Source organism: Fistularia commersonii, chromosome 20, assembly GCF_037954325.1.
Source record: "Fistularia commersonii isolate RoL2024-O1a breed Wild chromosome 20, RoL_Fcom_v1.0, whole genome shotgun sequence".
Taxonomy (NCBI): domain Eukaryota; kingdom Metazoa; phylum Chordata; class Actinopteri; order Syngnathiformes; family Fistulariidae; genus Fistularia; species Fistularia commersonii.
In genome coordinates, this window is record NC_141303.1 from 14,195,162 (window position 1) to 14,222,372 (window position 27,211).

A 27,211-nucleotide genomic window follows, 5' to 3' on the forward strand; every position below is an offset into this window, starting at 1 on the left:
GCTCTGGGTGGTCAGGAGAGCTTCCAGATGATTGGACAACTACAGCTAGTGTTATCGGGGGGGGGGAAAGCAGGGAGTACTTGGTTGATTCGCTGTGGCGACCCCTGAAGGGAAAAGCCAAAAGAAGAAGAAGAGGAAGAAAATACTACTACTAGTAGCATATATACTACTATACTAATACTATAATAATCACTATAACACTAATGCTGAATACAGTATATTATTTTGATATGTGTGAGAATAAATTAAGTCTTTGCGAGCTGTATAACAGCAAAGTGTGTGCCGCAATTAGCTAGCTAGCTAAAACACACATACACACACATACACATATATATATAAGCGTCTTTGTGTACCGTGAAAAGCGCTATACAAATCGTATGTATTATTATTATTATTATTATTACATCTATATAGGTGGTCCTGAATTAACGACGTACTCGGTTAATGATAACTCAGGAGTTACAATTGGTTTTGCGATAATATTAAAATAGTGCGGGATAGTGAGTGAGTATGTATTGTACCTGCTTACCCGCGCTGATAATTGGCCTATATTCAGGCAAATATAAACATTAAAGCAAAAAAAAAAGGGAAAATAGCGCTATAAAAATGGCCAATGTGTATGCAAATACTGAACGGTAGTACGGTAGAAACGGTGTTTCACTTAACATCAGACCCCTTGGAATGTAATCCCGTCATTAACTGAGGACCACCTACCCGTATACTTGAGATATACACCATTTAGAAAGAAAAAGGGGACATATTTGTCTTAATTGATGCAAAGGTACCAGGCTAATTCTTTCTCACCTGAGGATTCTGACCCACTTGGTCACGCTACTTAGCTAGCTAGTTGCTAGCTAATGTAAGCGGCACATACACACATAAATATATAATTATGTGTGTGTGAGAGAGAGATAGAGGAAGAGAAAGAGTTTCTGAATAAAAACAGAACCATATTAGTGAGCCATATATCAGTGAAATGGACAAACTCCGTGACATGACGCCTCCCACTCACCTGACCCTGGCCTTGAACAGTCCGCGCCTTCAGGTCGCCGTGCTGTAGCTCATGTTAGCTCACCGCTAGCTAGCAGGTCTGATTGTGTGACGTCGAACCCGCTCCACTTTTATCGAAAAAGGAGACAAATAATGATGCCTATTGCTCAGACGATAAAACGGTGGCGAAGGCGAGTCTTACAGATGAAACAAAATGTGTGTTTATGATGTCTATGCGGGGGCTGTTCTTGCTTATTTCCGTGGCGTAACTTGTGCTTATTCACATCCGCGCTGACTTCCACAGCAGCGCAGGAGAGGGCGCCCCCTCCCTCCGGTGTGTCTCCTCCTCCTCCCGGTGCATCACGAGCAGCGAGCCGCGTCCAGCAGCATCATCCCCCGCATCCTCACCCGCACCGCTCGCCTCCCGCCCGGTCTGACTTTCTTTGCCTGAAAATAACACTAAAAACCCCCTCGACCTTCACACAAAGAGACACAGGAGCGCAGAACAAGAGGAGTTGAGGCTCGACTGGGGAGCAGCTTCGCAGTGTTCCGGCCGCCTCTGCCCGCCCTCAGTGCTCGGAGCCCCGGACACCAGGCGCCAGATCACCGCTCTCTCGTCACCTTATCCAGGTAGGCTGACGGGTCTCCGACCCCCGGGGCTCTCCGCGGTCCGTTTCATGCAACCTGCTGCTGCGTCATGACATCTGCGGGGTTCTGCGGGACGCACCGCTGACAGGGTTAATGCACCTTTAGTGGAACAGGAAGGATCCCATCCTCATTGAGAGACTTTCTCATTCTTAGCTCGGAGATCGCCAAGGTTTCTGCGTGACACTGGAGGTGTCGCTGAGAAGTGAGGAAGGTTAGAGCTGGCCATGGTTAAACCAACCTTCGGCCATTTAAAAGTCTGCAGTTATTTTAACTGCTGAATGAAGGTCTGCAAGGATGGGGGGGCTGGGGATCCTTGCATGCATCTGGCACTGGTGCTGATGTTGCAAGGCGCCCACACGCTCACACGCACACAAATATGTGCGTGAGTGTGTAACAGAGGAAGGTGGGGTATGTGTTGTACAGCACATAAATCTAGTCTCACATTGCATTTTATTTCCCAAATTAGTGCAGGTATGAACAAATATTCCCCCAGCCACTCTTTTTAAACTCTCCCTCTCTCTCACTCACACACTCACTCTCTCTCTCGCACACACACACACACACACACACACACACACACACACACACACTCTCACACACACACACACACAACGGTCATGAGATTGCACTGAGAGGGTGAAGCACTCCAATGTTGCTCTGAGGGTGGGGTGGGGGTCGCCGGGCTGGGTAGACTGGCTCTGTCTGTCAAGGTCATCCCCCATTGGCAGACAATGGCAGAGGGACACGGTGTTATGTAACATCCTGGTTGGTGTGAAAGTTCTGCTGGTTCCTCACAAGGATGTTAAATAGAACAAAATATCTCTTTATATTCAAATATTCATATATATTTATTTATATTCTTTATAGTCATAAATGCTCAATTCTTCAGTGTTTTTCTGGGTTTTAAATGGACAAGACAAAGACCTATGACTCAGAGGTGGACCCAGCAGGTTCCACTGCAGACCAAACCTCAACTCCATGTCTTGCCCCATCCATCCATCCATCCATCCATCCATCCATCCATCCATCCATCCATCCATCCATCCATCCATCCATCCATCCATCATCTACCGCTAATCATACCCTTAGGGTCGTGGGGGATCCCAGCTGTCATAGAGCAAAAGGCAGTTACATTAGCTCTGTCATTCACACATAAGGGCAGTTTTCCATTTCGCCCCCACATGTTTTCAGACTGTGGAAGAAAACCAGAGAACCCGGAGGAATTCCACGAAGACACAGGCAGAAGGTGGGGGCTGCACACAGGAAGGCCCCCTGTGGGAATCCAACCACGGCCCCTCATGCCATGAGGCGGGAGTACTAACCACTACGTCACCGTGCCACCCTCCATGTCTTAGACTGTGTTTCAGAACTTAATGTAGCTTAGACATTATCATTTCTTCTTAAGAGATCTTAAGCTTAAGTCACGATCACTTTCATGACTAGAAAGTGATCGTGGTCAGCTCCATCCCCATCACCACCTGGTCACTGGTATTTGATTTTTTTTTTTTGTAGTTAATTCATGTTTTTTATTTTACCCAGTTGCAGTGCACCCAGTGTTGATTTCTCCTTTTTGTTTCGATCACAAGTTAGATGAACGTATGAGGAGGTGTGTCATCTCTGTCATGTTGGTAGCTGATAGCTATCGCTATCATGCTTCTGCTGCTGCGGGAATTTCATTTCATCCTGTTCTTTCAAGGTCCATTAATACGAATGGAAGATCGTTGTTGGATGGGCAGAGAAGGGAGAGAATAGAATAGAATACAGTACAATACAATTTAGATTGGGAGGAGACAGTTTAACATAATTTCATTACAAAGATGAAGACTGATGTCCTGCACAGACAGAGGGTTCGAGACAGGTGATAGCGCTTCACAACGCTGTTGATATTGAAAGGGGTTTATGACAAAAGAAGTTGACTTGTGTGGCAATTTTGAAGGGCCAAATAGAAAAACAGCCAGCAAACACATGGAAAAAAGTAGGAGGATGATTTAAAAAACAAGTTTTTTCCTTACTTGCAACAATGTGATGTACTTGAAGCGGTTTGCGGGTTGCATTGACAAGGAAACCTGGCTCACATTGTGTCTTAAAGCCAGGTCCCTAGCAGCTGCGGCACCATATAGATGCAAATGGTGATCTGATGCTGCCTTTAGAATGAAGGAGGGGAGATTAATGAGTAACAGCTGCATTATAAACAAGCAGAAGATATTGTGATCGCATTACCAACACATTGAAGCACCATATTTGAAATACTCTTCTTATCCCCATCCTCAGTTTTTGGCAACCAGGGTTTTTAATACAAATAAAAATCTGAACGCAAGAATGCATATAGGCATATGGTGCACACGCGTGCTTGTAGGTAAAATATTACACACAGTTCAAATTATACTCATGCATTAATACGATAAATGGTGGAAATAAATTCATACTCCATGGTTATTGACGTAATCACATGATGCTTATCAAGAATTGTGATACAATACATATAGCAACACTTCACATAAGCTAGTGAAAATACATTTTTTCTGTTCAGTGGTCTGTGTCCCATGTACATATCATTATACAATCAAATATTTAGCAATTTTTTTTTAACCTATTGAATCATGTTCATTTTCAAAACTGAAGCTCAGCCACAGTCTGAAGTTTGATTGTCAGGAAGCAGTAAACGATAGGGGCGGTGACAGCACGTTTCACTCATGCAGAAACAGAGGACCAACCATCCATCCATCCATCCATCCATCTTCTCACGCTTATCCGAAGTCGGGTCGCGGGGTCTCTTCTCTTAGTCCCTTCAGCGTATCCTGGGTCCTCCCTGCAGTCTCCTCCCAGATGCACATGTCTGGAATACCCCCGGGAGACATCTAGGAGGCATCCTGATCAGATGCCTGAGCCACCTCATCTGACTCCTCTCTATGCGGAGAAGCGGCGGCTGTACTCCGAGCTCCTCCCGGATGACCAAACTTCTCACCCTATCTCGAAGGGAGGGTCCGGCCACCCTACGCAGTAAATTCATTTCAGCCGCCTGTATCCGCTTGTATCCCTACCCACAGCTCGTGACCAAAGATGAGGGTGGGAACGTAGATCGACCGGTAAATTGAGAGCTTCGCCTTTTGGCTCAGCTCCTTCACTACGACAGACCGGTACAGAGTCCGCATCGCTGCAGACGCCGCACCAATCCGCTTGTCGATCAACCGCTCTGTCCTCCCCTCACTCGTGAACAAGACCCCGAGATACTTGAACTCCTCCACCTGGGTCAGACCTTCTTCCCTGATCCGAAGTGGGCATTCCACCTGTGTCCGGTTGACCACCATGGTCTCGGATTTGGAGGTACTGATCCTCATCCCGGCTGCTTCACATTCGGCTGCAACCACATCATCTGCAAAAAGCAGAGACTCGATCCTGCAGCCAGTTAACCGGATCCCCTTGGCTGTGCTTAGAAATTCTGTCCATAAAAGTTATGAACAGGATCGGTGACAAGTGCAGCCCTGGCAGAGTCCAACTCTCATCAGAAATGGGTCCGACTTACAACCGGCAATGTACCCCATACTTCCGGAGGACTCTCACAGGATTTTCCACAGGACAAGGTCAATTGCCTTCTCCATGCCCCCTCAAGGACCCTGCCGAGGGTAAAGAGCTGGTCCACTGTTCCACAACCAGGACTAAAACCACACTGCTCCTCTTGGATCTGAGGTTCAACAACCCAGCGGACCCTCTTCTCCAGCACAGCTGAATAGAGGCTGAGGAGTGTGATTCCCCTGTAGTTAGTCGAAATCGCTCGCGCATCAGCTCGGGTTTTTTTTTTTTTCTTTTTGAAAAAAAGAAAGGAGACAATTCAGTGATGCACTGTCACCCTCCCTGACACGGTGAAGCCAATGAGGGGTTTATGAATAATACTCTTCATTTTAGCTCGAGGATTTGCAAACTGATGGATTTTAGTACTCAGTGTGATGGAAATGCATGGAAAGCGGGTTGATTTATACATCTGCTGCCACATTTCCTTATGGAAAGGTCCAGCATATAGCAGAAATAGAGGTAATGGAACACTGCAAATACATTTTCGTTCGATTTCACTTATGAATTAGAGTTCTGAATTAAGAGCCTTGCTTTTGTTGAGGCATTGAGGCCTGGAAACCTGAAAGATATATGCAGTGTACTGACAGTCAGGCAAAACAAGAAGTGCAGAATCAAATGAAGTTCAAATGGGCATGTCGGACTTTTCAAAGAATTCCACACGTGAACCGTTCCAGGGAAAAAAAAGACTGCGATCTATTGATGGTGTTTTACGAGGGAAACCCCGACAATGGCCTTCTTTTACCTTTCAAGCGATAATTGTTCCCTGGGCACAAAAGAAAGTCTCACAGCAGTCGTGCATAAAGCCTCGAGTTCTCTATAACAGGCGAGGGTTCGTTAACATATTCATCCTAAACCTTGATCACACTGACCCACCGATGACCAAAGGAACTAGTTATTCATGAATACCATGACAATCTGCTTTACATACTGTGCAGGTATTTATAACCCACAATATGCTGTGCTGTGACTGCCATGGAGGGGAGATCTAGAAGGTTTATGCTGGGACTGCATTAGCATCAAGGACTGTCAGCGCTGAGCTTCATCTAACTTTGTATTCATGTTGGAAATGTAGTGGACACAGACGTGCCGCTTATTGCTTGTTTGAATTTTCTGTAAATTGTACTCATCAGCACTGGTTCTGAATCTGAAAAGAGCATCATATTTCACACTCCTTTGTCACATGTTTTAAGTTAGGGAACTTTGCAAAGAGTTGAGGTGTTAACATTCTGATGTTTATAGACTCTCTGTCTGAAAAGATTTGTGGCCCAGCAGTGTGTCATGGAAGATAAAATAGTGCAACTTCCTCTCCCTTTCAGACTCAACTGAGTGCACTTAGTGCTTGGGAGTCACAGTGACACCACTTTTTTTTCTATGGATGTTGAAAGGTTTTTATCCGGACTCTTTTGTGCATTTCCATTGCATAATCTGTGTCATACCTGGAGGTGATAGAACTTCCTGTTCTACAAGGCCTTAAATGTAATGGGCACACAAGAAAACATGTCACCGTGATGGGATCCGGTCCAAGCCCAATGGGCGGACAGTTGATCCAACCTGAGCGTGCTGCAATTTCTTTTCATCTTAATTTCCTTTAGAAAAAGGACAAAATCTCGACATTTAGGGCCAATTGATGTAACTGTGTCTCTAGTGAATGTTGCAGATATCTACTGACCACGCTATCTGACTCCGAGAGCTGGAAGACCACCTCCAAAAACAGCATCAGACAGACTTGTTTCAGAGAATTGATTTTGGAAACGTAACTGTACAAGAACTGGTATCAACCGCCAAACCTTGTTATTAGATTTCTTTCTCTCAGCGATCTGTCCGATACTGGAACTGAAATACCGTATGTTTCCATATCAGAAAGATGAAGCATCTGGCAAACAAAGGCTGTGAAGGCACTGTGCTCCCTGGTATCTGCTCCCCAAGGGGTCCAAGTCAGGGTTTCCCTGATCAAACCAGCAGCACCTCAGCCCGATCACAGCGTGAAAACAGTTCACCCCTAATGAGAAACAGATATTTCTGAAACAGTTCAAAACAGGACGGAGTGGACACGATTGTCATTTCGTTCTGTCAAGACCACAAAAGAACTGTTGGCCCATAAAAAATGAAGGCCAATAAGAAAGCGCAACCACTGTAATTCAAATTTCCAAATGCCAGTCCAATATCAATCCTACCCATCTGATCTGAGCATACTGATCCTAAACACTGCTCGAAGAGAACCAAGGTCCAAATACCCTCTATCCATCCATCGTCTGCCGCTTAGCCTCCTCAGGGTCTCCGGGGATGCTGGAGCCTATCCCAGCTGAGCGAACCGCAGAGCAGTGATGTGCCAAGAGCTGGCCGTGACGCATTCCTTTTCAAAGCCAAATAATACAAGAAGTCAAGAATCTGAATTAAATGTCTGCGTGCTGTTGCTTCGCGAGCGTCAGTGTCTTTTTTTCAAGAGCCACCAACTTCTTTGTTTGCTCAGGCAGGGGAAGAGTCTGAATGACTTGGTTAGTGTCACACAGTTAGCATGTTTGGTGTGTGTGGGTCAGGGGTGGTGCTTTAGTGTCTTGTGGCAGCTGAAGAACAGCTCAAACATGTGCTTTCAGGGACAAGTGAGTCTTCCGCAGACACAAGCGACTTTATACTCGTCGGAGCTCCTCGCTTAGATTCCAAAGGTCCTCTCACCGTAAACCTTTAAGCTGTTTCCATGTTGCCTCGAGCATCTTCATTTGTCTTCGTCCCCCGGTGCAGTAACGGCATCCGGCTCCGTCGTATCTTTTGACAACTCAAAGACACAGTAGCACATCATTTCCATGCTTACTGTTCACTTCTAACAAATGAACTTACATAGAATCAGCAGACCTTTATGACACATCTCACTATATGACATCTGTGCTGTTCAACATCAGTGAGCGAATATTTTGGGCTGTTTAAAAGTTGAAGATATCGTCTTGGAGCTATTATACATTATTTTCTGACAGCACACTCATTTATTTGAAGAAAATCTATGACGGTTCTATGGGTGTTGAAAATAGCGGTCGGTTGTAGCTCTAAATAAATCTTGCAAAAACATTAAAATGCTTATTTCCTGATGCCCATTCTTTCTTACAGACATCTGTTAGCTCACAGGTTCTCAGCGGTTAGCATCATTCAAATGGGCATCAAATGATGTCCCTCTCAAAAACAATCTCCGATTAGTTTTCAGTGAATTGAAACAAAGTCAGCATAAGGCTTTTCAACTGACGCCGCCTTGTGTTTTAATACTAGAGAGGCAGAAATATATCTGAACCACATGAATCAACATTTGCCATGAACGACTCGTCCGCTGGGTTGTCTGATCAGCCAGCCTCAGCTGCACTGGAGAATGAAGGCGTCTCAAAGTGAAACCCACTGGATGTGCTTTTAGAGAGTGGCCTGATGAGAAGCAGCTCACCCCGGGGAAGGAGCTGAAGCTCGTTTGAACGGGACGCATTTAATTTGCCGTGAGTCAACAGCATGGTGACTATGCGATTAAGAAGAGCAGAATATTCTCCGCCATGCAGCACAGGACCTCGTGTTAGCATAAAGCAGAATGGCTGGAATAGCTCCGTTAATACTGTTTCAATGACCCGTCAGATTGTGAGAGTTTTTTAAATTAAAAGTATTACATATGAAACTGGGGCAGGACTTGTAGTCTCACAAAGTGTCCGTAAATCAGAAGCACAAGTTGCCACTCATCTCCTGCATGAGCTTTGCTGCATTTCTTTTGAAGGAAATTTATGTTTTTCACTTTCCTTCTGTCACTAGTTGTCCCCCATCTTATTGTTTGCAGGACAAAATGGGGAAACAGAACAGCAAGTTGACCCCCGAGGTGATGGAGGACCTGGTGAAGAACACAGAGTTTAACGAACACGAGCTGAAGCAGTGGTACAAGGGTTTCCTGAAGGACTGCCCCAGTGGACGTCTCAACCTGGAGGAGTTCCAGCAGCTCTATGTCAAGGTGAGGGTCCTCCATCAGTCATTTCATGGTGCAACGAGTGTCATGACTGGACTGTATTCTGACCGCAGACTACACACAGTCCCATTCCAGATAAAAAGCTGTAAAAATCGTATTTGATTTCGGGCTGCAGCGGGACAGGGAATTATCCCCATTCATTTGTTTTTGGATTAAAGAAGGAGAAATGAGAAAGTGCTTCTTATGGGTGGAGTTTTTCCTGCTCAGTCTCGAAATGCTCCCTGGTATTGGCAAACAATGAGTCGAAGTGATTAATCAAACAAATAGTAAAAGTCATAAGGTAGCGTGTCGTGCTTCCCAAGTGCGCAAATTTGCCACTGGCCGAAGGAATGGCAGCACTAAATTCACACAGACTTTGCTTTACTTTGCTCGTACCCGTGTCGGGTCTCCTCCAATCAGAGATGTGTACTGGAGTCACATGATCAGACTGAAGTCAGACTTTACTCACAAATCTGATGACTTCAAACAAGCCCAAATTGTGAAAGAATCATAATTTGACTTTTACACAAACGACTTGTGACTTCATTATCCCTGGAGGAAAGGTTGTAATTATTTAAAAGTGTAAGCAAAGAGAGTAGCTTCTTTTTAAAATATTCAAAACAGCGGCTTTTAAATGAGCTCTGATTGTAGGAGGGATGTGTATGGTAGTATCAGCAAGGGGAGTGTGGAGTCACACAGGTTCTGAATCACCACATTAACCCCCAGAAGAGTTTCTCTGCCACTCCATAACACACAGGCGAGGCCTCCATGTTCACATTTGCCCTCCTGTATCTATGCAGGAATCCTGCATCAGGGCAGATCCCAGACGCTTCATGAGCTTCATCACATGCTAATATTACCTCAAACTTTCATTCCCTTTCCATTTGGGTTTATAAGCACCGATAAAGCCACAAAGTTTCTTATTCGATGGCAGCGGAACACACATCGGATGTCAATACAACATCTGTGCAGTCTGCATTGCTGCTGATATAATACTGCTACTAAAGATAAGAATCATAAAGAAAAACAACAATTATACGCAGTTTAATTTACCTCTCTACATCAGGTATATGACCCGTCATCCCTGAGGAGGACCTGGACTAGGAATTCTATTCTGCGTGATAAACATCTTACATGGAAAATGTACAAACACTTTTGTTCGGTCGACATATCTCCGCATTTTATACCCTACCTTGTTCAGCTTTCTGGAGTGTTTGCGAGCAGGCTTTCATCTCCCATCCCTAGTGTCAGGAGATGCCAGAGGGGGCTGTGGTTACATAAGATCCTCCTGGGCACCACATCAGACCTGCACTTCTTTAAATGCCACTGAAGTTCAAGCATCAGCTGCCAGGAGAAAGGGAATGTTTTGAATCCCCCAGCCAGGAAACAAACAGCCACTTCTGGGAGTTCCCTTTTTCCACCGAAACGTTTGTCCCGTTATGATTTTCTGAAAATCAAGGCCTTTTGTTCTAATGAAGCTACAATATCAAGCTTGGAGTCAGAGGGAAACAAACAGCACAATTCAGTGACAAGCAGCCGTGGCAGTGAGGTGTGCGCTCACAAAGGGCCAATGGGGCCCACATCTCTTGGGTCTTGTAGGTTTTCAAAGCAAATCCTATTATTGATTGTGTCTCTAGGCAACAGTGTGTCTGATTGGGCTTTATTTAAATGCAGGGGACTGATAAGTGGGAAAACGGTCTGCTGTGACCTCGCATTAGCAGGACAGATTGTTCCTGTGAAGAGTGACTGTGTGTGTGTGTGTGTGTGTGTGGTGGGGGTGTAAGAATGCGTTAGCCTTGGATCCAATTCAGAAACAGGGTTGTCTGAAACATCCAAAATATTTTAAAGTAATGTCTTAATCCTTGCATGGAAGATGTGTGTTGTATGAAGGTGTCCTCGCTGTGCGTGCATGCATGCATGTGATTGCCAGGCCTCAACTTGCACCTGTGCCCCCCTATCTCTGCGCCGGGTCGGCATTAGTGCAGATCCGCTTGGCACCTGCGACAGAAGCCCTCTGCAAAGAGCAGCATTCTGTGCCTTGGCGGACAGATGGGACATATTCACTGTGTCTCTCCGCTTTACGAAGAGGAACATCTTCTGGGCTGAAAGAGGAAAGTGAGCAGGAGACCGGCGTAGAGTTACACCTCAGCAGGGGAGCGCGGTTGGACTCAAAGGAAAAGAACAGTGTGTCTGCGCAAACTGGTACACTTGGCCCAGGAGAGTGGACCCTTCCGGGCTTTTTAAGCAAAGAATGGCAGCAAATGGTAGTTTGAAGTTTCTTAGACATGTTGATAGCTGCTCATTTAGAAGCTGTCTGCTGGATTTGCAGGCTTTGTTGGTAAATTGACTGAATGAATGAAAAGTTTACTATTATCATTACCCAGTCCAGTCTTCTATGTTGCTGCTCACTAAAGGAGGTCCCCTTGCTTTCCTTCATCTTCATAGTTATTAGAATATTTTGTCTCAAAGTCACAGTGAGCAAACACCCAGGAGTCACATTCTCCTTGAGTAAGTTGGGTTTCATCACTTTCACAAACCTCATCTCCTGGTGAATCCATGGGTTGACAACATTAATCTGCAGCTTTGGCATAGCTCTTAGACGCTCCTCAACAACAGCCTCGAGATCGTCTTCACTTGTTCCCAACATTAGCTGCTTCGAAAGTGCAGCTCCGAAACAAGAGCTTCTCTTGGTGAATCTGACCAGACCTGGTCCAGTCATGATGGACCAATAGGCTGGTTTGGAGAGAAGACAACTCCCTTCAGATGCCGACCTGAATATGGATGCTTCCATCGCTGTTCTGTGGGTCCGTGGGACGTCTCCGGGCACAAAGACGGGCGTGGAAAACACTCTTGGGTTCTTCAGCTGACATGGAATATCAGCCTTGAACACCCGTCCTCTCAGGAAGAATATATTTGCAATACTTTGACACCTCCTCACCGAGAGCATGCGGCGATATCTCTTCAGCATCTCCCCGTGATAATGGCCTTCTGTTCCTCCAGCAGAGGGGAATCGTTTTGTCTTCCAGTGTAAAGGAGGAAGACGAGGCTCCTTGCTGTTTGTTTCAGCAGGCGAAGATCCTCTCTTTCATTTAATATACAGTTAAATAATTAGTGGATTTCTTTCCTGTCATTCAATTTACAGACTTTACAGACTCAAAGCGTTTATTTCACACGTACAGTGTAGAAACCAGTTTCCCTGTACAGTGAAATTCCTACTTTGCTGTCCGCAGTGCATTGGGGTGTGTGCTGGTAGAAGAGTGTAAACATTGTTATAAATTTGATTATAGATACGGAAAACCTTTCAGTCTGCAGAATTTAATCAAACTGGGCTGTGACTTTGTGTTACGCAGAAGAAGACGCCCCCCCCCCCCCAAATGGCAGATAAATATATGTTGCGTCTCTGGGCAGCAGGACGGTATGATGTTCCAGCCCTTCACATTCCCTGCTGCCGCAGCGAGCGTGTAGGTGTTTGTACTCAATCATGAATACAGAATATCCATTGTGCCTCCCACTCTTTGGTTTCATGAAGCGTCACGCCTTTTCAGCTGCTTTGGCTCCTGTGCCACACACACACACACACACACACACACACACCTGTTCCATCAGCTTCATGTTTCACTATGAATAGCTTTGCCACCTCAGACAACAGAAACCGTGCCTCCATCGCTGTCTTTACGCAAACCTCCACACGTCATGAATGTCAGTAATTACAGCAGGGAATGGTTAAAAAGTGGATCAACAATTAACTGTCATTGACAGGAAGAGGAACAGCTGGTTTCCCCAGAGCTTCAGTTGAACCAGCTGCTGGGCTCCAGATCGGCGTAGTCACGCTCATAGAAACCAGACGGTCAGATACAGGTTTAGGATTCTGCTTTTGACCTTCCGGGTTTTCTGGCCTCTCTGGTTTTATTACTTTGAATATTGATGAATGATTCACTTTGGGGTGCAGTGAGACTCCCTCATCGGAGGGATAAGATTCACAAAGTAGGATGAGAAAGCGGTTTCTGCCGGCAAATATCTGCCTCTTGTCTACTCATCACCGCATCCAGGTCTCCCGCTGCAGGTCAAGCAGCTTAATGAATCCCAGTCTCTGGCAGAGAAGGTAAAAGGGGTTGTTTGCAGAGTTCCTTAACACAGATTTATCAATAAGCAGAACATCTGGCTGGTCACACGTCCTCTGATGGTGCGGTTGCCCTGAGCCAGAACTCCCGGTCAAGTCGAGCTAGTTAAAGCTTCACTGACCGGTAGACCTCACTGTTGTTCCTCCTTTTTTTCCCCCTGTGGACCCTTTATCAAACATCTGCTCCAGTGTGAGGAAGAGGGACTGTTGGGAAGGGATTCATTTTCAGCCCAAGAGTTACAAGAGTCCTGCTGAAGAAGCTGCAGCCAGCAGGCCTTCATGTCTAGTTTGAACATCCATATTTACAGATATGTGAATCAAGGGCAGGAGATTTGGCCTGCACATTGTTGAGATGTTTCATCTCATCTTCTCCTCAGCTCTGTTAGAGTTGAGACGTCCTGGGAAAAGATCAGAAGTCCACCCCAGAGCCTCCTCCACCCCAGAGTTCTTCCTTACCAGAAGATGTGGATGCACTGGAACGTGTTTGTGAACCTTAGACTGATGGGTCTTCTTGGCAATGGAGTTACATCTTTAGTTTGACAGATCTAAAGAAGCGACGTCTTGCAGATTCTTGTCTCAGCTTTTCTTAGCAATCCAGAAACTGGACTATTGTGGCCCTCGATGACCGCTTTAAATCGGACACTGCTAAGCCATGCTAGCTCTAGAAGAGCAACATCAGGGCCTGTGTCTACCCTCGAGACGACAGCGTATTCATCCATCTGCTGCTGCGACGTAGCGGGCTGAGTTTGGTCCCGTGGAAACACCAGACATAGATATCAAAGGAAACTGAACTGAAGACAATTTCCAAAACAAAGGAGAATTCCTAACAGCGAGGAGCAGCTTCTCCATTCATAAAAATTACAAACCCAACAGACTTGTCTCCAGCGTGCGGTGGGGAGGGAAGCTCAAGTCGAAAGGTAACCAGACCAAATATACCTGCATGTTAACCCTCATATTATGTTAAGGGTCAATTTGACCCATTGGGTCAATGGGTGAAATGGGTCAAATTGACCCTTAACATAATATGAGGGTTAAAGATTAGGAGCACACATTCAAGACCAGGGAGGATGAGTCGCAGCTTCCTGTCCTGAACGCAATCTGATTCCAAGTTATCTTCCAGCCGTCTCTGAGCCATCCTACAGATGTCAGCCTACCTTCCACACTCCGTGTCTGACTTCACACGTCTGCAGATATCAAACGATCTCCGGACTCTGAGGCAGCGTGTCAGCAAGCACCTCCATTAACTATCAAGAGGTGTGATCCAAATTGGACTTCGCTTGTTGAAGAGACTCGGACCGAAGACGTGAAGAGGTTACCCTCGTGGGCTTGTAGCCATGGGGACTCAGGTCTTCTTCAGTAAAGCGTGGTAATGCTTTCACATGCGCAGCATTGGAGAGCCAACTATTGAGGAGAAGATGGTTCACCACATACGGGATCTTCATCATTCCCAACATAAAGTCTCACCATTGAAGACGACTCATTTCTATTGGCTGCTATGCAAACAATGCCTTTGAGTGCAGGTGCTGCTAAAATGGGTCACAGACCTGCTGGATCCAAGGGTCCCTCTGTCAAGAAGCACAGATACTCACCTTAGGGTTGGATAAATTTAGATCTACCAGTTTGATAAATGGGCCCAGATACCAGACAGTGGCTTGCGGTTGTTTTATCTTCGTCTGAACTCAGATGGAAACAACAAAGAGCAGCAGGGAGTTCGAGCACAGGAATGTTTGCATGCAGATCCTGAAGTTTCCCGCACGCGTGGACACGTAAAGGCCCGGCTCGCCATCATTTGTTAGGTTACAGCAAACCAACGATAGGAGAGTTTCAAATGTTGCAGTAAAAAAAAAGCAGACAGCGTAATATAGAAAAGGTTGCCCCGAAATATCTTCTGTGTGCACCGCCATTCTTTTGGTCCGGTGTCTTTTGAAGAGGGGATCTTCAGCTGCAGGGACGGCTGAGAACAAGTCTTGATCCTCTTTGGACACCAGTGTCCCTCTGTGTCTTCCCTCTATTGGCGTTTCGGCAGCAAACCTGACAGCTTCTAGCGGGTCACACTCCACACCTGAGGCGGTCAGATTCAGATCCTCGTTACACACAGTGACGCACAGAAAGGACAGTTAAGATGTGAATATCTGACACGAGCAGTTTATGGAGAAACACGCTCACCCACACCTACACACCTTTCTGACTGTAGTCCTCCTGGGTGCCCACTGATGAATGAAATGTGTCTCTGCGTTCAGCGGAGCCATCTGCTGCAGTCATGTTTGGCCGCCAAGGCCCTCCGTGTTGCCAGATGGGAGTTTTGTAAGCGCGGATAAGCCGGGGTTGGGGACAGGTCTGAGCCAAACTTCTCAACATCAGATGATGAACAGTTGTCAGCTGTCCAGGAAGAGGAAACTGCACCGTGTCGGCATCATTCACACTGGCTAGAAGTCGGCGGCTCATAAGTCATGCAAGTAGATTAAATGTGTTTTTGGTTCAAGCGACAGTTTTTCAGATCCAGTTCCTCTTTGTACATTTAAGGATCTACGTGTTTGGATCAATGGATCTATCTCTCTGTAGTCCAAAGGGCTAAATCGATCCCTCATCCCTTCGGACCCACAACCTGGACCGTACGTAAAGGTCGCCGGAGAATGAAAGATGGCCGCCTGCAGTTTTCATCCGATCGTATTCCATGTTGTGTGTCAGACGTGTCGGACAAAGAGCGGCCTCTGATACGTGAATTACTCACTTCATATTTCAAACGACCGATGCTGCCTTGTTTTACAGTCTTGGCTCTCCGTTCAGAAAAAACACATTTGCTTGTGGCATTTTCTGTGAGAGTGACAGGGTGGGAGGCAGGAGCTGAACCATCTACTTTCGAATACAGCAAACTGAGACTGTCACCAAAGGTATGAGCAAAGCAGACACACTAATACAAAGATGGCAATGAGTTAAAAACAAAGTGAAGTGAAGGCCCAGCAGGTGACTTTGGGAGCGAAGAATAGATGATGGATGGCTGAAGGACGGGAGTGCACGTCGGGCGACGGGAAGACGGAATAACAAAGTAAACTCGTAAAAGCCAAAATATGAACATCTGCAGGGTAACACGCTGGGAACATTTGAACAAACCAAATGAATAAATAAATGATGAGCTTTAAACTAAATAAAGACCTGAACCAAAATCTAAGAAAGAGCATGTTCCCCATTCTGTCAACAGTCCAAGCAGAACTGACAAGGACACAAATTATTACTTGAATGAAAAAGGTCCTCCATTATTCTATAGAGTTTTTTTTTTTTTTGTTCTATTTGTTGATTAGAAGTCAAATGATGTGCCAAACCAAGCATTTCAGTGATGAAATCAAACTAAGAACAACATTTAGTGAAGGGATTCACTTCAACACGTAGTCATTCACAAACTCCGGGGGTTGAAGATGCCCGGTGGACAAATGCAGAGATGGAATAGGAGTTATCTTGAAAGAGTTTGCTAAGAACGTTTTGAGGAAGGGGAAGTGCAGGAGTATATACAGAGAAAGCGGTTCGCATTGAAGAAGTGGGAGACTGAGAGGACTGAAGAGAACAGCCAGAATGAAAGGAAAGGTGTACAAGACAGTGGTGAGACCAGCCATGCTGTATGGACGAGAGACAGTTCCAATGACAAAAAGACAGGAGGCAGAGCGAGAGGTCGCGGAGTTGAAGATGCTGAGGTTCTCTTTGGGAGTGACCAGGATGGATAGGATCAGGAATGAGTCCATCGGAGGGCAACTCATGTTAGATGTTTTGAATAGAAGGTCAGAGAAGGCAGACTGAGATGGTTTGATCGTGTGCAGAGGAGGAATAGTGAATATATTGGAAGACATCCTGGAATTGGAGCTGCCAGGCAGGAGGTTTCGAGGAAAACCAAAGAGAAGATTTATGGACGTAGTGAGAGAGGATATGAAGGTAGTTGGTGTGAGAGAGGAGGATACAGAGAATAAAGTTAGATGGAGAAGTTGATTCACTGTGGCGACCCCTGAGGGGGAAAGCCGAAAGGAAAAGAAGATGAAGAAGAAGAAGAAGAAGTCATAAAGATCTACTACTGTACCTCGTCGTGCTGACTAAGTGGCACAACCGGTCATCTTGATTAAATGCCAGAACTACTCACACCGCTTAACTGTAGTAAGTGGTTGTAGTAATTAACCACTATAACTAATCGTACTTAGAAGAAAAACAGAAAGTTAGAATGGCTTACAAACACGCGTCGTTGCAGACTTCTGCTCCATCATAATACAAAAATTCTTCCTCCTTTTTATCCCTTTTGTCAGTGGTGGTTGTCCTGGTTTCTGTGGACGCCTCTCATTTTAGCCGCTGTGTTTTTGTGTTCTTTTGTTTTCACAGCAAGAAGCTGTTTTTTTCCAGAAAATGAAAGTCTGAGTATTGAAGTGATGCTCCTTGAAGGTGAATTTCAAAAAAATCTCCCTTGCCTCAGCCGCTTCAGAGCAGGGATACATGTCTGCGTTCACTCTTCGGAAAACAAAAGTAAGCGATGAAGGTGCTGAGAAGCTGCTCACCAGCGGCTCCAATCAGCTCAAACTCACCACAGATGCAACAATATATGATCCATCCCATGTTTGCAGGCACCTCATTGTCCACCTCAGCCTTGCTGGCAGACCTGTACCCGAGAACAACCTTAAAACCATTAGAGTGCATCTTTCTCAGCACAGAGGTTCAAACATATTCATGTTGACACGTGTGTGCACGTGTGTGTGTGTGAGTGTGTGTTTGCCTGCTGTGCATCTGCATGAACCCTAGGGGCAGGGAAGCAGTCGGAGCAATGCAAAGTGAGTGTCTGCGGGCCTGTCACTGAGGGTTTATGTAAGAGCACAGAGCCCCCACACACACACACACACACACACACACACACACACCCCAGTCACGGATTAAGCGCGCATTGTCTTTCCTTACTCGGTCATTCCACTCGATGACATGCTTCAACAAAACAATGTAAAACAAACAACAAAACAAGGAGGTCACGCTGTTTGGCAGCACTGGAGGAGGACATCACACCTTCCGCCATACCTGTTGGTCTAACATGCGCCTTTTGATAGACTCATTCCTGATCCCATCCGTCCTGGTCACTCCCAAAGAGAACCTCAACATCTTCATCTCCGCGACCTCCAGCTCTGCTTCCTGTTTTCTGGTCATTGTCACTGTTTCTAGGCCATACAGCATGGCTGGTCTCTCCACAGTCTCCTCCACCTTTCCTTTCATTCTGTCTCACAGTATCCCTGACACTTTCTCCACCCATTCCAAACAGCGTGAACGTGTCTCTTCTGCTCTGGACTGTTGACCCCATGTACCTGAAATCCTCCAACTTCTTGATCTCCACTCCCTGTAGGCTCATCGTTCCACCCGAGTTCCTCTCATTCACACACATATATGCTGTCTTGCTGCGACTAACCTTCATTCCTCTCCTTTCCAGAGCATACCTCCACCTCTCTAGATCACAATGTCATCTGCAAACCATGGAGATTCCTGTCTAACCTCATCTGTCAGCCTGTCCATCACCATTGCAAACAAGAAGGGGTTCAGAGCTGATCCCTGATGGACTCCCGCCTCCACCTTGAACTTCTCTGTCATACCTACAGCACAGCTCACCACTGTCTCACAGCGAGCAAACATATCCTCCAGAACGACCTGCTGAAAAAAAGATGGTGGTATTGGCACCTCAGGAACTTCAAGTGTTAAATGTTTCCTGTCTGAAGGCACTGTGCACTCTGATTTCTGAGATGGTGAATTTGAAGATCAACCCCTTCCTCATTTCACCAAGGACCCTCTGGTAGCTTCTCTGGGATTCAAGAGGCTACTTAACCTCATTTTCACAGAGATGCTCTGCTGTTGGGGGGAGGGGGTGTGTGTATTGGCTCCAGGCAGAGAGTTTCCGGTTCAATTCCACCTGTCCGCATGTTGAAGAGTCCCTGGGCAACATCCGCCTCCAGGTGCTCCCGATGGTCTGGTTAGTGCCTTGCATGGCAGCTGTGCTCCCAGTGGTGTGTGAATGGGTGAGTGCAGTCACGTGTAAGGCTCTGATGAAAGGGTTATGCCAGTGGAGATGTTCCAGTCATGTTAACCCTTTTCAGGCTGGTTGTGATGTTGTCCTCCAGTCTTTGCTGCGGCCCACCGGTGGCTCGCTATCCTTCTTCCAAGCAGGAGTATGGAATCTGCTTTGGGAGAGGATGGTTGAGTTTTCTGGCCGGGTAGATGTTCGTTTCAGAAGCAGCCCGGCCGGAACTCCCACGTGCAACTTCCCCTTCCTCAGCTCTTCTAGCATCTTCTGAAGCGGATGAAGGAATTGAAAGTGCAAAGTCGTCATCTTTCGAATCTCAGGAAAGTTTTTAATAGCTGATTTTCAAACAATTCATTCAAGCTTGTAAACGGAGACGTCGGTTCCAGCATCTAAGATTCTGGATCTCACTTACTTCAACAACTTTCCTGCGAAAATATCATACTGGTGATTAACACAGCCGCCAGATCCTGCCTGCACAGTCTTGAGAATTATGAATCATGAGAATTAGTGATTTAAATATACATAACATGCATAGATTATTCACTGCTTTCCATTCACTGGAAGCCCCTCAGCTGTTCTGCTTTAATCGGAGGCTCTGGCCTCGCGCTCACTTCAACAACACTGTCTTTTGCTGTTTTATTGGGAGCTACTTTTTCATCCGTCCTAAATGATGCAGCTCATCACTGTGTGGCGCCAGCTTCACACACACACACACACACACACACACTTTTGGTGGTCCCTCCCCAAGTGATTAGATCAATACCAGCACCAGACTGCTCTGATTAGAAAAGCTTTCATGTTCTGCTCAACAACGGCATGGTTTGTGTCAAAAGTGTGTGTGTGTGTGTAATTGTTGGGGATGGTATTGCAATTCTAAAACACACACACACACACACACACACACACACACAGTGGCATTGGCCTTTTGTCCAAGCAGCTGTGTGTGTCTGGCGTTCAACTCGGCCTTTCATTGTGCAGACCCGTCAACCAGTAATAAGCAGAAACCAGTGACGGGCTGGAGCCTGAAACCCTCATCCTGTACTCACTGGGTGATGGAGCTCCTCGATGACGGTACTCGTTTTCGTCGTCCCGTCCCGTTACGACGGTTCGGTTTGTCTCTCAGAGCATTTGCTCGCGTGTCTTCCTGCATCGCTGCCCCTTGTTTTCCTCTCTTCACTACATTTTGTTTCTTAACAGCTGGGCCTCCCGCACCCTGGGGGTTTGTCCTGATCCGGAGCTCCTGTCCTCACTGTCCTTTTTTTTGTTTGTCGTGCTTCCTCCTCCTCCTCCTCGCCGACGCTCTCGTGGGCAGCCCGGCTTTAGATCAGATTCATAATCCACACAGACTCTGTGACTCTGGGAGGATCTGACTCGACCGGAAGTCCTCCTTCCTCTCAGCTCTACCTGGAGTTTAGCTTTGAAAGGACAGAAGACACAGTCTAGCCTGGGGAAGGCCTGGATGGCCATCTGCAGACCTGACCAACAAGCACTCATTGCTACTGCTACCACTACTGCTACTGCTACTGCTACTGCTACTACTACTGCTACTACTACTGCTACTGCTACTACTATTGCTACTTCTACTGCTACTGCTACTACTACTGCTACTTCTACTGGTACTGCTACTTCTACTGCTACTGCTACTGGTAGAACTGCTACCTCTACTGCTACTGCTACTACTACTACTACTACTACTGCTACTTCTACTGCTACTACTACTGCTACTTCTACTGCTAGTGGTAGTACTGCTACCTCTTCTGCTACTGCTATTGCTCCTACTACTGGTACTTCTACTGCTACTGCTACTGCTACTACTACTGCTACTGGTAGTACTGCTACCTCTTCTGCTACTGCTACTACTACTGCTACTCCTACTGCTACTTCTACTGCTACTGCTACTGTTACTGGTAGAACTGCTACCTCTACTGCTACTGCTACTACTACTACTACTACTACTGCTACTTCTACTGCTACTGCTACTGCTACTTCTACTGCTAGTGGTAGTACTGCTACCTCTTCTGCTACTGCTATTGCTCCTACTACTGCTACTTCTACTGCTACTGCTACTGCTACTACTACTGCTACTGGTAGTACTGCTACCTCTTCTGCTACTGCTACTACTACTGCTACTCCTACTGCTACTTCTACTGCTACTGCTACTGTTACTGGTAGAACTGCTACCTCTACTGCTACTGCTACTACCACTGCCCACTGCCACTTCTACTGCTACTGCTACTGCTACTGCTAGTGCTACTACTATTACTACTTAAATCGCTACTGCTGAATTTCAAAAGTAATTCAAAAGCAGTATTTTATTGACAAATCCATTTTGCATTAATTGTTGCTATAAAGCAGTTAAGCAAGATGTAGCGAAGTGAGGGCTTTCATTTCAGACACTTTGCTAGAGGAAAGTAATGCACCTCACCTACTGCTTTTTATTCATAAAGACCTTTGAAAAAGACTTAAGCTATTATGAGCTAAAATTGAAGGAGGTCAGGAGTCAACTGTGCTGCAACGTTCTGCATTTGCAGGAAAGAGGCCCCTCATTGCACTTTATTTCTCTATTTGTTTGTGTCGCATATTCCTGATGGGACAGATGAAGTGACAATCAATTTTTTAATATTTGGCCTTAGAGGAAGAATGGATTTCCTGTCCATGATGACAGTCAGATGTCACAGTTTATTGACTCCACATCTGATGAATCATGGTTGTATGAATACTTTGTTACCCCCGCATACACACACATTTCATCAATGCCTTTCCCAATAGTAGAATGAAGTAATTAAAGCTAATTTGAAAATGGACTTAATGCTGGTGAATATGAGACTCACTGATTTGAAACATCTAATCCAAATGTACTGAAATAGTCTCGATTTGTTTAGAACAAACTAAATAAAACCACCAGGCGCAGTGCTCCATCCAACGGGGGAAAAAACCTCCGAGGGGAAGCTCTTCCATTGTCGGAAACCATAATCATGTATGGCAAACACCATGTATGACCAGTCAGGAGCAAAGAGAGGTGGACCGAAGTGCCCCGTCATCTCTCAAGCCATCAGTAAACTATGTTGTTTCAGGCGCGACAGTTGGAATAATATCTTCAGGGTTTCATTCCCGACAGGCTCTCGGTCACCTCCCATGAAGACCGCATACAAAAAGGGCCTTTAGTTTGTAACGGGTTTCAAACTACAATCTTCATTTTTTTTTCCCTCTCTGTAGTTCTTCCCTTACGGCGACGCGTCAAAGTTCGCCCAGCACGCCTTCAGGACTTTTGACAAGAACGGTGACGGGACCATCGACTTCAGAGAGTTCATCTGCGCTTTGTCCATCACGTCTCGGGGAAGCTTCGAGCAGAAACTGAACTGGGCCTTCAACATGTATGACCTGGATGGAGACGGCAAGATAACGCGAGTGGAGATGCTGGAGATCATTGAGGTAGATCAGGGGTGCCCACACTTTTTCGCCTTGTGAGCTACTTTTCAAATGACCATGTGAAAACGATCTACCTCCACTAAAAAGGTTGAATATCTATTTATTCATATATCTACTGAGTGTACTTAACACAATAAATGTTTGTGGATCATAACTGCATGAACCCTTATGGCACGCTACAACAGATTACTTTTTTTGGTAAATAACTTATTCTGATGACTTGAATGGAGTCAGCGGCATAGTTGAAGTTAGCCGGGAGAAAAATGACCGTCAAATGTGAACGCTCTGAAAATGCCGCTCCACATTTCTCTTTTTCGGTATCGCGATGGCAGACCGGCGGATGAGGCAAACGCACTTTGAAAATGACATAGCAAAAAAAAATTAAAGTCCACCTCCCATTCCGTAAGGAAGTGATACGTTTTAGTCTTTTTAATCGGTCCGGTTCCCCCCCTCATTTTTATACCCATAAGTTTAGAAGACATAAATTGGAGGCTAGCTTGCTCGCTTCTTAGAGCGCACCGTTATGTGCCCTTGCACAGTGACGCCTGTGTCAGAAAAGGTCAGATTGGACAGACAGACTGTCAGTCAACTGATGAATGTCATAGTGAGGATGATAGGATGACGTTTATGTTTTAATGCCATGCGAACTACACACACTACCTTTGCGATCGACCGGTAGATCGCGATCGACGTATTGGTCACGCCTGAGGTAGAGCATCTAAGAACCCCTCTGGAGAGTTGTGCATTCCCATTAGACAGGGTTAGGAAACTAAATTGAAGGGTTTGTTAAATGAGCCCTGTACAGCATCTCACGATTGAACAAACTCCAAGTCCAAGTCATCCGCAATCAATACCTTGACGATGTTGGGGTGAGCCGTCCCCTCGACAAGGAGTCGGTTGACAGTTTCTGTCACATCACCGCCGCCAAGTGGCCAAAAGAAGATCTGCACGTTTAAGCCTTGACTCCGCGGCCGTCCCGGCGCCGAGGCCAGACCAGGCTGTCGGTTCAACTCTGTGAAATCGTGATAAAGGCAACAAGAATGATCCAGTCCCGCGTTGGGATCTCCTCAAGCAGATTATTCAGGCAGCTCTGAAATGTCCGGCATTTGAGCCAAGGCTCATGATGTCACGACGTGTCTGTGCACGGAGCGCTTGCTCATCTAAAGCACAATTCTTGCTTCTTCAGAAAAAAAGAAGAAATCCCGGCCAATCCGTGGTTCTTTTCATATTTCTTCTGATTGGTTATTTTCAAGAACATCGGAGGTTGGTTTGTAGAGTTTTATAGAAACGATTTGGATATTTTGAGGTCCCCGGCAGTTTTTGGGCCTCTTGGTAAAATCCTTATATGCTCCACGGCCCGTGAACGGGCCAGGGAACAGAAAGCGAGTGAATTCAGTCGAGCTGTCCCTGTCCAAGAGTGTGTATGCCACATAATCAGCAATAGTTTGACCAGCCGGGTCCAACGAGTCCTGTAGATGAGGAACCGACGAATGAATGAGCGAGTGAGAACCTTGTCTCTTTTTCCCTGCAGGCGATCTACAAGATGGTGGGCACTGTGATCATGATGAAAATGAACGAGGACGGCCTGACACCGGAGCAGCGGGTGGACAAGATCTTCTCCAAGATGGATAAGAACAACGATGACCAGATCTCACTGGAGGAGTTCAAAGAGGCGGCCAAGAGCGACCCGTCGATCGTATTACTGCTGCAGTGTGACCTCCAGAAATAGGCCCCGGACTTGTAGAATTCACGTTCCATTCGGTTTGCAGCTATTTCCACCGAGAAAAAAAAAAAAAAAAACACGCTTGGACTACCTTTCAATGGATTCGCTTCTTGTGTTTGAAACACTCGTGTGCATGAGAATGTTCTTGGCTATGAAAAACAAAAACAAAAAAGATCCACGCGCAACAAACAAGTGCGAGTGCACGCTCACTTCACCTCACGACACAACACGACACACATACACACCCGGCACAAAGAATACATAGAGAAGTATTGATATGAATAGATATTTAAAATATTTAAAGATTAACTGCCAAAATGTGAAGTGTGCAAAGTATTTTCCACTTTCATTCTTGACATTGAATTTGCCGCTACTCTATCCTTCCCAGTTTCCCCATGCTAGCTGTGTGTGACGTCACCCCAAACAACTTCCTACGATACAAGGCTGCGCTAGGAATCTCCTTCCATCAGTATTAGCTCTAGAAGAATAAAGAATAAAGAGATGGATCGGTGTTTGTCCAGCCCTCCCCTCTGAAACATGCCTGTCCTGTCAGTAACGAAAAAAAGTGTAAACGTAGTTGATTTGCATGCCTTTAGGTTCCGCCTTAAGATCTCTTCATTTCCTACCCAGTGACCGAAGACAGAATGCCTTTTCAAACCGCAATTCGAGATTCGGACGGAGGCGAGGGACCGAAACGGCAGAAGCCGGCGAGTGGGGTTTAAGTTGGTTTTGACTGCTTTTACCGTGGGAGCATGTTTTCTCGTAGATTAGTTGTAGCTCCTCTTAGAAATGAATCCCTGTCTATTGAAACTCACTATCCCACTTCGAATGAGCAGAAAGGGGACAAATCTGGCATTTTCAACCAGCAGACACAAGAGAAACTCAAATGTTGGCGTGAGTTGATTCAGGATTCTTCACTTGGACTTTAAACGAGAGAAGTTTTCACCCGAACTTCCGAGGACCGTCATCCCGCTTAGTTGTAAGCTGTTTCTCACGTTCACCTTTTCAAATTTGGTTGCATATCGACACGGTGAATTCGAAGATGGTACCTGGGAGTGGGGGAACTCTGCGGCGTCTGATAATCTCATAACTTTTTGTCTTTTTCGGTAAAATAGATAAGAGGGAGGGAATGAGAGGAGCGTTTCATTGAACTTCCTGAAAAAGCCATGCGCTGAGCGAACAGCCCTGCCATCGCCACATCGTTCCTCCAGCTGTGCCCGTCCTACAGCGAGTCACTCTTTTGTACTTTTTTACTCCCATCTCTCATACATCGTACGCACACGGGTGCGACGTCAACGTAGAGAAGTTCAGCGAGGCGTCCTTTGCTTTCGAGCGAAGTTAGACGTGCGATGGGGATTAACACGGAATCGCAATCGAGATTAAGCGCTGAACATCTTTACTCCAACCTCGGCTACCGGATAACATTTCTAATTAAAGCTCGTATTACTATTACTGCTATTAGGATGTATGCAAAGGCAACCGTGTACAAGGATTCTTTTGTAGCATGTAATGTGTCCCCGACGACATGGCTGCACTTCTTCCTGTGTTGTGATTGAATCTAATAAAAGGAACTCAATGGGCTATTGTCGTATTTGTTGACAGAACACGACACATTTGACGGCAACCATTTATGGACGAGTCTTATCTCTCCGGAGCGCGACATCAATAAGGTGGGGTTGATCGTGAACTTCCGTAGACACTCGCCCTCACGCAACAACTCCACAGCACAGGTGGACTCTGAACTTTCTGGGCACCACCAGCAACCTGAAATGGAAGACTGGCTCGTCATGGATCCAGGCGGCGGGCCGGAGGGATACTGGGGGACCCTTCACCCCCAGATCCACCTTGCCACCAGGCTGTGAAGGTCCAGGACCTCTGAACCAAATTTTCCCGCAGGCCATCGTCCTCCTTAACAAATTCTGGTAGTCTCCCATCCCCACAATCTCAGAGACAATTGTGGATATATCCAATTTCATTTTTATATATACTGCTCAAAAAAATAAAGGGAACACTTGAACAACACAATGTAACTCCAAGTCAATCACACTTGTGTGAAATCATAGTGTCCACTCAGGAAGCAACACAGATTCATTTTGACTTGTTTTAAGGACATTACATCAAAGTTGGATCAGCCTGGAGTTTGTTTTTACACTTTAATTTGGAGTGTGATTCCTAATCCAGACCTCCATGGGTTGATACAATTCATTTCCATCGATCATTTTTGTGTGATTTTGTTGTCAGCACATTCAACTGTGTAAAGAGCAAAGTATTTCATAAGAATATTTCATTCATTTAGATCTAGGATGTGTTTTTTAAGTGTTCCCTTTATTTTTTTGAGCAGTTTATTTCCTAAACAAAGTATTTGTCTGTTTTTCTTTGCCAAGTTGACATTTCTTTTTCTCATAACGTTCCTTCTCTAGTCATAACGTGACAAATTCCTGTGTGCGTTCTACATTTGGCGATTCGAGACAAGATTCTAATCATCTTCTTTTGTGTCTCTTTATTTTAGCAGGGTCAGCACCCACATATTCCTGCTGTTATTTTTAAGTTATTGATAGTATTTTTCCCTCGGTGTAAGGCTTCATATGGAAGATTTTAAGAATAGGAATAAGAATAAGAACAACTTTATTTATCCCGAGGGAAATTGTTGTGCCAGAGTTTCAAGTAAAACATAACAATATTAGATAATAGTAGGAAGGAGGGAGAATAAGACATACAAATAAAATATAAAGTGTCAAAGTTAAG

At 45.6% G+C, this 27,211-nt stretch overlaps 1 protein-coding gene across 1 annotated transcript; it reads left to right on the plus strand.

Annotated features, from left to right (window-relative positions):
- Positions 1-1,344: 1,344 nt before the first annotated feature.
- On the plus strand, positions 1,345-26,047 carry LOC147223044 (visinin-like protein 1). The gene is made up of 4 exons (XM_086166912.1): positions 1,345-1,620; positions 9,008-9,175; positions 22,531-22,746; positions 24,275-26,047. Exons 2-4 carry the CDS (start codon positions 9,014-9,016, stop codon positions 24,470-24,472), a joined length of 576 nt encoding a protein of 191 aa, XP_086023038.1. The 5' UTR covers positions 1,345-1,620; positions 9,008-9,013; the 3' UTR covers positions 24,473-26,047.
- Positions 26,048-27,211: the final 1,164 nt, after the last annotated feature.

Excerpts from the sequence above, each read along its gene's own strand:
- LOC147223044 (XM_086166912.1), top strand. The coding sequence starts at position 9,014 with ATGGGGAAACAGAACAGCAAGTTGACCCCCGAGGTGATGGAGGACCTG. Across the intron at positions 9,176-22,530 it reads TCCAGCAGCTCTATGTCAAG|TTCTTCCCTTACGGCGACGC; the intron begins GTGAGGGTCCTC and ends CCCTCTCTGTAG. Across the intron at positions 22,747-24,274 it reads AGATGCTGGAGATCATTGAG|GCGATCTACAAGATGGTGGG; the intron begins GTAGATCAGGGG and ends TTTTCCCTGCAG.